This window comes from Notechis scutatus, chromosome 2 (genome assembly GCF_049901735.1).
Source record: "Notechis scutatus isolate UNSWTSFEM ecotype Mainland chromosome 2, rNotScu1.2, whole genome shotgun sequence".
NCBI lineage: Eukaryota > Metazoa > Chordata > Lepidosauria > Squamata > Elapidae > Notechis > Notechis scutatus.
Window position 1 is genome coordinate 6451176 of NC_142010.1, and position 11403 is coordinate 6462578.

An 11403-nucleotide genomic window follows, 5' to 3' on the forward strand; every position below is an offset into this window, starting at 1 on the left:
CGAGTAGGTAAAGAGTATCTCTCCCCCATTCTCCCCGGGATCTCAATTTGGTGAAAATGTATTTATTAAATTTGTTTGCCATCCATCTCACCTGGAGATAACTCTGGGTGGTTTATCATATTAAAAAAAAGAATAATTAAAAAAATACAACAACTTGTATTCAATAATAATAATAATGATTGCTACCAATCTGTCTTCCATTGAGGACCTGTATACTGCAGGAGTCAAAAAAAGGGAGCTGTGAAAATATCTATCCTGGACATAAATTGTTTCCACTTCTACCCTCAACACGATGCTACAGGACACTGCATACCAGACCAACTAGATACAAGGACAGTTCCACCCCCCCATGCCATCACTCTGCTAAACAACTAATTTTCACAACACTAGGAATAAGGATGTATTGCTATTATTCTTCCCATCTTTCCTATTACCTATCTCCCTTTCTACTTATAACTATAACTTTGTTGCTTGTATCTTTACTATTTATGTTGTTTTATTTCGTTTCCTAGTATGGTTTATGTTGATTGCTTATTTAATATGCTATGACTATCATGAAGTGTTGTACGCTATGATTTATGATGAATGTATTTTATGACTATGATAATGATTTATCACTTATACCATAGCTTTTATGCACCAAAGACAAATTCCTTGTGTGTCCAATCACACTCGGCCAATAAAGAATTCTCTTCTATTCCTATTCTATTTCTATTCTATTGTATTCTATTCCATTCTGTTTCATTCCATGTCCTGTTCTTAGAATTTGGGTGGAGGAGAATGTAAATTTTTTAATCCCATCACTGGAGGTGACAGTCTTTTGTTTCTGAATAGGCTGGCCCAATCTTTCTTAATGGGCACAAAATGTCTTCTGGCCTGGGGGCTATTAAGAAAGACTGAGTCTGCTTTCTGTCTTGAAGAGCATGTTTCTCCAATTCTCCTTTTTAATAATCCCCAAAAATTCTTGGGGGGGGGGGGCTTCCATAGATTAGATAGATGGATGGATATAGATAAATGACAGACAGACAGATAGATAGATAGATATTCATGCATTGGATAACCTGTTAAAAGAAACCACACTTGGTAAAAGCAACGAAGCAGAAACAGTTATCCATAGTAAAAATGCTCCAAAAAGGAACGCGCGATCAAAGGTTGTATAATATATATTTCCCGTTCGTTTCCCCTCTCCCCCCCCCCGCCCCCGCTCGCTCCACTCACGCGAAGGCGAACACACTACGGTGGGGGAGGAGGAACCCGGGAGGAGGAGAAAGAGGCACGTGATCAAAACAACAACAAAGGGCCAACTGTGGGCAAAGGAAGGGCACGCGAGCGTCGGTGGCGGCGCGCGAGCATGCTCAGGGGGGCGGGGCTCGAAGAGGAGGCGCCGGCCCGCCCTATCATAATAAGAGCACCCTCCCTTTCTTCCCTCCCCTCCGCTTCCCTTTCTTCTTCTTCTTCCCCCCGATCTGCTTATTCGCCCAGCCCGGCCCGTCTCCCGCCTGGCGGAGCGCTGCGAAGTGGGAATCCCCGCGAGCGAGGTACGGTACGGACTTTTCCCCTTTTCCAACCCGCCCCCAAAAAAACACTAAACCTCCCTTGCAAAAGGTCGGAATGCCACGAAACGAAGCGGGTGGGTGGGGGGTTTTCCTCCGCTTCTTCTTGCCCAGAGTCAGTTTCCTCCCCTCCCCCTTCCAATTTTAAAATTGCAACGCAACAAGCCGCCCCGATGCCGCCCTGCAAAAAAAAAGAAAAACTACTTCGTGTTTCCTAGGCGGACGATGGAGAATCGGGGCTCGGTTCTCGAGTTTGTTTATTGTTTTGTTGTGTCTCGGGGTTCGATCCTGTTTCCCACACACGTGGATTTGGGCCAGAAGAAACCAAGCTCTCTCTTCCCTCCCCCACCCCGGATCTGCACACCTGGAGGTGCGCTTTCTCCTTCTTTTCCTCCTCTGCAGCGCTTTTGGAGAATGGGCAGTGTAGTCTCTGGGCAGGTGGTCTCGGGGCTTAACGAGGAGAGGACTTCATATCCCATCATCAGCCCTTCCCCTCCTTCTCTTGCAATTCCTTTTCTTGCAATTCATTGCCCTCTTGAGGATTTGGGTTCAGAAGCTCAAATTCGCTTTTATTACAAACCCCACCCCAGGCAACTGGACTTTCAGGTTTTTCTTTGAAGACGTTTCTCTTCTCATCCAAGAAGCTTCTTCAGCTCAGACTGTATGGTAGGGCTGAAGAGCTAAAGAAGCTTCTCAGATGAGAAGCGAAAGGTCTTCAAAGAAAAATCAGAAAGTCCAGTTGCTTCTTGAAAAAAAGCACCTTTGGGACAGCCATGATCTGGAGAATCTCCATAGATATTTTATTACTGTAATTTGATAGCAAGAACGGGGTCAGCTTTGTTCTGGAATTTGGCAACCTCTTGTGAAATCCCAGGATGTTTGCATGTCTGCAACAAGCTGCATTTAAAATCATCCAGATGTTGGCCAGTTGGGTAGATTAATCTGCAATGTTGAATTAATTAAGGTAGTTGCATGGTTTGCTGTGGGATGCTCTTTATTTAGAGAAACTTCCCTTTGAGCCAAATTTTCTCATGCAAAAAATACAGGTAGCGTTCAACTTACAACCACAAATCTGGGTGGTTTGCAAAGTCCAAAAGTGGTGTTTTTTTTGTTTTTTTTCAAGAAGCAACTGGACTTTCTGGTTTTTCTTTGAAAGCCCAGTAACCTCTTGAAGAAAAAAAAAAAGCACCTTTGGGACAACCATGACCTGGATGACTGAGAATCTCCATGGACAAATCTGAACCAGAATTTCCATCATAACTTAAGATGGTCGTAAGCTGAGTATCCCATGATTGGTGGACCCGGCTTTATGACTATTTTTTACCATGGTCATAAATTGGATCACTGCAGTTAAGCAAATTATTTGGTCGTTAAGTGAATCCAGCTTTGGATGAAAATAGCTAAAAAGTTGCAAATTTGTAACCTCTGGACTGCAGCCCATTGCAGTCAGTCATAAATACAAGTTTGATGCCAATTGCTTGAATTGTGATCACATGACCCACCGGGGTGTTTACAATGGTCATAAATATGAGTGCAACATTTGTTTGGTAGTTTTGGTAGATTACAGTTTGGTGTACTTTATTGTCATTGCACCTCGTACAACGAAATCAAACACCATCTTCAGTGCACATCATGACCATGAAAATAAACACAGACACACATCCTCACACATTGAACTGAAAACCCACCAACACTGCACCAATACAGTAGAATTCAAAAGAGAGGGTGGTTTTTGTCAGTCAAAGTGTGTTTCCAAGCCAAATTTTTAGGCAAATAGTCAGGTACCTACCTCAATATTTCAGGGTTATTTTTTTCTGTAAACCTCTGAGCAGTGCTACTGAATACAGGAAGAAGCTGCTTGGATGAGAAGCGAAACGTCTTCAAAGAAAAACAAGAAAGTCCAGTTGCCTCTTGAAAAAAAAAGACACCTGTGGGGCACTAATTGAACTGTTGTAAGTCGAGGATTATCCGTATTCCATAGCTATTTTGGGGAACTGAACCCAATTGCACATAGACTTTAAAGGAATGAAGATGGAATAGTTAAAGAGGTTTCTGTTATGGTTCGCCAGCAGCCTGTGCAGACGGCAGTGGAATCGGACAGTGGGGAAGAATGGGGACCAGTCTGGGAATCTGGAGAAGACTTGGACGAGGGACCTGCGCCCGATGCAGAGATGGGGCCAGGACCATCTGGGAGTGGGGTGCTGCCTCCAGAGCCTCTGGAGTCTGGCAGCAGTGAGACAGAGGACCCAGGGGAGCCTGTTCCTAGTGCACATGTGAGCAGAGCTGTGAGAAGGCAAGAGCAGCTGAAACAAAAGGGGCGGCTTGGGAGTAAGGCTGGGAGGTGATTGTCCCATAAGGGATAAAGGACAGGCAAAGGTGATGAAACCTTTGCAGGAAGCAAAGTCGTTCCTTCTGTTTGGATTAATCCTTGAAGCTCTGTGTGGACTTTCTACTTCGGCTGGTTTTATATAATTCATTTGCACTTTAGTTGTTGGCAGCAATTCAAAGGACAGAAAGGTGTGTGCTTATCTCGAAGGGACTGTTTGGGACTCATTACGGGCTGGGAATGAAAATAATTCCCAGCGTTGAAATAAAACAAGGTTTGTTTTAACTAAGCATGTGCTTAATTACGGTCTCAGGAATCCTTGGTCAGAACAATTTCATTCTTGCTGAAATAGGAGGTTTCCTTCTCTTATTTTTGTTTATTTTGATAGATTGCTATCTATAGCACTATCCTAAGTACCAGGAGTGTTTCATTGCTCAGTCTCTAAATGTAGATCTTTATGCAGCCAAAATGACATCATCCACTTACAGAAAGGAGCATCTGGAGGCTTTGAAAAAAGCAAAAGTTGGAGGGATGGAGGGGGGAAATTGAGCAATCTGAGCTATATTTAATAGATTAAAAGATTGTGCTCATTTTCTATTAAAATTACATGGGTTTTTCCTTTTAGGTTTATTTTAAAAACTTTGTACTGTAGATACATTTTATTGTATTATGATTGCTGTATTGTTACTTCAATTGATTACATTTCACTAAAATACTTAAAAAGAAAAAAGTGTGCAGTGGAATTACTGAGGTACTTCTATGAGGGATGATGAGGATGATTTTTTTTATTTATTCATATTTCACCTTTATTATTTTGATTAATAACTGAAGGTGTCAAACACAGAACTAGAATTCATTGTCTCCTAGTGGTTGGCCCAAACCCAGCCTGCCTTCATGCCTAAGGCAGGACTAGAACTCACGGTCTCCTGGCTTCTAACCTGGTGCCTGACTCATAGACCAAACTGGCTCTCTGACGATGATTTATAGCAGTGGTGCCCAAATGTGGGTAAATTACTCAAAATAAAGTAAAAGTGGTTTTTCTCTGGATGACAACGACCCCATCACAATAGGGATATTCAAATTGATTTAAAGTGTAGTAAACTTTATTCTAAAATTTCCCAGAGTATTTCAGTTAGGATGAAAATCAATGAATTGCCCGTGGTAATCCCACAGGTGCTTTTTCCAAACCTATTGAAATGATATATAGATCATTTCAATGATACTGTTTTCATTACACAGGTAGTCCTTGGGTTATGACCATGCGTTCAATGACCACTGAAAGTTATGACGGTGCTGAAGGAAGGATCTTAAATTGGTCCTCTAGTTTGATAAGACCGATAAAGAGTTTTTGGGGAATGAAGGCAAAGTTTGGGAAGCATCGATTTACAGCTGCCCCACTCCAAGAAACTCTATTGATCTTCAAAGTCCAAAATACAGTTTAATGCCAGACCAGTGATCAGAGCAAGATTTATGAAGCAACTACAGCTTTCTGAGAATTCATGTTTCTGTAACCACGGCCTGAATCTTTTAAAGGCAAGTGGAACTCAAGATGGTGCAAAGATTGAATGGATGCTGACTTTTGTCTTTCAGATGCCAGTGAATTTCAAAGAAGTTGCTATGTATTTCCCAGATGATCAAGGACTATTGTCGGATGTAGATCAAAGGAGTCTCTATGAAAGTGGCATGCAGGAGAATGGTAGGTGGTACTAACTAGGAATATTTTATTTTCAACTTTGGCCACTTTAAGTTGTGTGGACTTCAGTTCCCAGAATTCCCTAGCTAGCTTATGCTGGACGGAGGACTCTGGGAGTTGAAGTCGACATATGTTAACACAATGGAATTTGAGAAACATGGAACTACAGGATTGCACATCATCTCCTAATTTAAGCTTTTGACCAATCTATTATTGAACCAACAAGCCAAATTTCCGTGGAATTAAAAAAACAGGATGAAAGCTACTAGTGGCAATACCTATAAAAGATAGAATGAAAAAATGCTGATGTTATGTAGTTTGACTAATGAAACATCTGCAAGAAAAACAATTACGGTAAGCTCAGAGAGCACCAAGGGCCCTTCAGTGAAAAAAAAACAACCTAGGATATCCAATCTTGGAAAATCAGTGTGACTGTTCTAAAAAAGGTGACCCACACAGTAAATGCCCTGGGGACCAAGGACACATCCAGAAATATAACATTGGTAGAAACAGATTAGCAAAAATTAATTCCTCTTGAATGATTTTCTTTTCCAGCCTGCTGAGTTAATCTTCATGTACCCATTGTTTGTTTGTTTGTTTTTATCTAGCAGGGGACGGGCAGATCCATGAGAGGAAGGAAGGTGTTCTAGGGCAAAACTATCCGCAAAATCAACAAATTGGAACCCCTCCAGACATGGTGGGTGACGTGGTTCCCTTGTTTTTGGAAGGAGGAGAACCAGCCGTGAAGCGTCTCAACCCAGAGAGGCAGCGGCAATACCATTTAGCAAAGAGGAGAGAGAGTTCTCTGGCTTATACCCAGGTCCCCCAGCCTCCGGGTCAAGGTGCATCTGGGAAGACCAGGCACAGATCCAAGATCCCAAGAACCTGTAACGAATGTGGGAAGACGTTCGCTCAGGCTTCCAACCTCCTGGCCCATAAGCGGATCCACACGGGCGAGAAGCCCTATAGGTGCGTCCACTGTGGGAAAAGCTTCACCGAAAGGTCGAATCGTAACCGGCACCAGAGGACTCATTCGGGAGAAAAGCCCTACCATTGTCTCGACTGCGGAAAGAGCTTCAGCTTCAGGTCCGACCTCATCCGACACGGGATCACCCATACGGGAGAAAGGCCGTACAAATGCTCGGACTGTGGGAAAACCTTCAGCCATGCCTCGACCCTCATTCGGCATGAGAACATCCACACGGGGGAGAAACCCTACTCCTGCGTGGACTGCGGGAAATGCTTCACCCAAAGTTCATCTCTTCTGGCGCATAAGCGGCTGCACACCGGAGAGACGCCATTCATCTGCCCCGTCTGTGGAGAAAGCTTCAACTGGAAGTCGCATTTGGTGACGCACAAGCGAACCCACACTGGGGAAAGGCCGTATAAATGCACCAAGTGTGAGAAGAGCTTCATCGAGAAATCCAAACTGAACAGGCACCAGAGGACCCACGCGGAGAAGGAACTGTATGGGTGTGGGGAGTGCGGGAGGATCTTCAGCATCAGATCCAACCTGCTTCGGCACGAGACCACACACCGAGGGGTGAAATCCTACACCTGCCTGAGCTGTGGGAAAAGTTTCAACCAGTCGTCAAAACTGATGCGGCACGAAAGGGTCCACACGGGAGAGAAACCCTACTCATGTTCAGACTGTGGGAAAAGTTTCAGCCAGACCTCTGAACTCCTGCGGCACGAAAGGATCCACACCGGAGAGAAGCCGTACAAATGCTCGTCCTGCGGGAAGTGCTTCAATCGCAAATCACACCTCAGCACCCACGAGGCAACCCATGTAGCTGACCTGCCACCTGGAGGGCTCCATAGCAGGACAGTCTATGACAGCAGCTCACTCTTTATTGCAGGGCTGAGTTCCCACCAGCAGACCTACGCAGAGGGCCAGGCGTATCCGGGCTCAGAAAATGAAAAAGACTACAGCCATAGTTCGATTTTTATCGCAGGGCTGAACCCCAGCAGGCCTACACACGTAGGTGACCAGCTCTATGAATGGCCCAGCAGTGAGACAAGCTACGGCCATTGTTCACTCCTCATCACTGGAGTCAATCCACAAGAAGGCGCCCAGGCAGAAGAAGCCCTGTTTCCATGTTTGGATAGAGAGACCAGCTACACTTGTAGCCCGTTGTTTAAAAGCATCATGAACACACGGCAGGTGGTCCTTTCAGGAGGCCGACCTATTGCCTGCCTGGACGGCGAGAAAAATTACAGTGACCCTTCGCTTTTCCAGAAGGAGGAGAAATTGTTTAAATGTCCCGAATGTGGAAAGAGTTTCAACTGGCAGTCTCACTTCACTCGGCACAAAAGAATTCACACGGGAGAAAAGCCATACTGTTGCACGGACTGTGGGAAAAGTTTCAACCGCAGGTCACACCTTGTTCGACATAGTAGGACTCACAACGGACTGAGCCTGTACTCTCAGACTGTTGAAGAATCCTCAGTTCAGGACCTTATTTTCTTAAACCCAAGCGAATCAATGCAGGACAAAACTGTGATTAACACACAGGCTGTGGGGGCTTCCTTTATGGCTCGCACGAGGTTACCGCCTGGAAACGTCACAATCCTGCCTGCTGAAACCACTCAGGAATAAATCTTGTGAAGGTGCAGTGCAGGATGTATTACTCAGCCCAGGGAAATGCTTTGTATTGGGCAATTTAGTAGTAGAACATCAATTCTCACTAGGCCCAAATGCCCTCTGGCAAGGGAACAGTGGCCTTAGCTCTTACGAATAATAGATTGGTAAAACTGATCCTAGCAGGAGAGGTCACACGGAGGTTTTTCCATAAAATAATTCTAAATCTCAATGCTCACTGAAAAGTAGCATGTCAAGGAGCTAAATTAGCAATCTCCCTGAGGTGCTTCTTCTATACCAAGGATCTTCAAACTTGGCAAGTTTAAGACTTGTGGACTTCAACTCCCAGAATTTCTGAGCTAACGACTGGAGGAGGAATTCTGGGAGTTGAAGTCCACAAGTCTTAAAAGCTGTCAAGTTTTGAAGACCTCTGTTCTATACACTTAAGGGTTTTTTTTTAAATTCAATCCCATGTCTGATCTCTCATTCATGTTCAAAAGAAGGCTAGTAAAATTTTCAACCCGAAACCAAACCGAATGGAAGAATTCATGCCAAGGATGTTTTCTCTTTTCCCGCCTTTGCAAATTCTTCCAGTAGAGCTGAGATGGGGAAACCTGGCCTCTCCAGTTGTTGCTGTGTTTTCACTATCATTCGCCTCAGACAGTGAATATCAAGCATGATGGGGAATAGAGTCCAGCAGGGTCTGGAATTGTACAGGTCCTCAGTCCCAACTGTCAGGGAAATGGCTGGGTCACTCAAGATAATAATGGGATTGTAGAGCTGAATAGAGGTCTCAATATTAGAAAACTCCTTCCATCAAATTATTCCAGTATTTGAGGGGCTGCCACAAAGAAGAGGGGGTCAACTTATTTTCCAAAGCACCAGAGAGGCAGGACAAGAAACAATAGATAGGAACTAATGAAGGACAGAAGCAACCTGGAACTAAGGAGAAACTTCCTAACAGCGAGGACAATTAACCAGTGGAACAGCTTTGCCTTCAGAAGTTGGGGGAGCTTCATCGCTGGAGGTTGTTAAGAAGAGACAGGACAGTCACCTATCTGAAATAGTATAGCGTCTATTGCTTGACCTGGTGCGGCCGAACTTGAAGACTTCCAAGCTCTATTCTGATTGATTGAAATTAAATTTTAATAAACCCAACTTCCTCACCTGTGTTTTGAGAGGCAAGTTCCACTTAGTCTAGTAACAGTTGTTTCCCTGCTTTCTGAAAACTAGATCTTCAAGCCATTTCCATATGTCTATATAGATAGAAAAGGTAGCCTAAAGGAAATTGCATGAATTGGTAAGTTTAGATGAGAACATATTAGAATGACAGTTACAGGCAATCTTTGACTTAACGACTGTTAATTGAGCCCAGAATTACCATTGTAAATCAGGTCTTTAAGCAGAATGTCAGGTAACCACACCTAACTCCACAACCTTTTCTGCTGAGGTTGTTAAATGAAATCTGCTGCTATAAAACAAATCCATTGACTGTAATGGGTGTTGTTGTTTTTTTTGCTGGAAACCAGAAGTAGAAGCTGGTTTCTGATGAAAAAAAAAATTCTAGTTATGTGACCTCTGGGACACTGCAAACAATCATAAATATGAGCTGGTTGCCAAGTGCCCAAAATGGGATCATGTTAATTGGGGGGTGATTTGTTAGAACAAGGATCTCCAAACTTGGGCAGTTTAAGATTTGTGGACCTCAACTCCCAGAATTCCTGAGCTAACATGACTAGAGGAGGAATTCTGGGAGTTGAAGTCCACAAGTCTTAAAGCTGTCAAGTTTGAAGAGCCCTGTGTTAGAACTTTGAATCTGGATCATAAGTCGTCTTGCGGAGGTCCATCTGAACTTTGAAGTGGTTGCTAAGCAATCAGTCATAAATTAAGGACTATCAGTAGCTACAGTACAGGTAGTCCTCAACTTACGATCACAATTGAGCCTAGAACTTTTTGTTGCTAAGTGAGAAATTTAAGTGGAGTTTTGCCCCATTTTACGACTTTCATTGTCCCACTTGTTAAGTGATTCACTGCAGTTGTTAAATTAGTAACACGGTTGTTAAGTGAACCCGGCTTTGACTTTGCTTGTCAAATCACCAAAACGTGATCACGTGACATTGGGACACTGCAACTGTCATAAATATGAGCCAATTGCCAAGCAACAGAGCCACAAAGAGATTAGAATACAAGTTAGGACAGGCTACTTCTGCTGACTGGCGGCTGCCAGCAGTTTGGCAGTTCAGGTCTCACTGGCTCAAAGTTGACTCAGCCTTCCATCCTTCCGAGGTTGGTAAAATGAGGATCCAGATTGTTGGCGGCAGTTTGCTGACTCCTTAAACTGCTTAGAGAGGACTGTGGAGCACTGTGAAGAGGTACATAACTCTTAAGTGTTATTGCTATTGCTATCTGAATTTTGATCACATCGCCATGGGGATGCTGCAACAGTCATAAGCGTGAAAAATGGTCATAATTCACTTTTTCAGTGTTGTAACTTCAAACAGTCACTAAAGGAAGTGTTGTAAGTCAAGGGCTACCTGTATATGCTAGGAAAACATGGGATATCTCCTTGTAGGATTTTTTCTTTTTATACTAGACCATATTAAAAATAGAAAGGAAGAACATTATTCCTAAAGGGAGATGGAGAGAAAATTGGGACTGGATTTGAAGATGCTAAAAGCTCTGGAATAACGTCTGCAGTCAATAGTTTGCAACAACTACTTCTTGAATTAAAATAAAGATGTTAAATGAATTCTCCTTGACCCAAAATCTTTTTTTTCTCCTCCTGGGTCCATATCTCAGCTCATCAAGAAGACCAGGATGTATTGTATTTCTTACATACTACTCCGTCTTTTGGTGTTTAACTTTCCTCCCTAATGTTCTTTCAGATTTAACTCAAAGGATGGCACCTCCGGAGATGCCAACAGTAATTTAGATACGCCTAATGTGGTGTAGGTCTTGTGGGCTGGTGTTGGAAGTTAAAACCCACTCCTCTCCTAGAAAAATGAAATATTTTAGGATATACTAAAAAAAAAAAAAAAGGCAGAATATTTCCCCTGAAACAGAAGTAGAAACTCAGCCCTCCCACACCTTTGTTAATGGGTGATTAGGGCCTGGGCCAGTCTATTTTACATAACAAAGAACTACCTCCTTCAGGCAGAGCCAATTAATTGCCCTTCATTGTACCACCTACCAAGTTTCAACCAAATTTAGTATACAGACAACCTACAAAGCTAGCTATTACCTCTTCCTG

At 43.3% G+C, this 11403-nt stretch overlaps 1 protein-coding gene across 2 annotated transcripts; it reads left to right on the forward strand.

Moving 5' to 3' along the window:
- Positions 1-1380: 1380 nt before the first annotated feature.
- LOC148131655 (uncharacterized) lies at positions 1381-10902 on the forward strand. 2 transcript variants are annotated; one of them, XM_087952988.1, is made up of 3 exons: positions 1381-1538; positions 5470-5575; positions 6181-10902. In XM_087952988.1, exons 2-3 carry the CDS (start codon positions 5470-5472, stop codon positions 8169-8171), a joined length of 2097 nt encoding a protein of 698 aa, XP_087809114.1. In that variant the 5' UTR covers positions 1381-1538; the 3' UTR covers positions 8172-10902. The 2 variants fall into 2 exon arrangements, with proteins under 2 accessions (XP_087809114.1, XP_087809115.1); XM_087952989.1 differs by having other exon boundaries at positions 1396-1538; positions 6184-10902.
- The last annotated feature ends 501 nt before the right edge of the window (positions 10903-11403 follow it).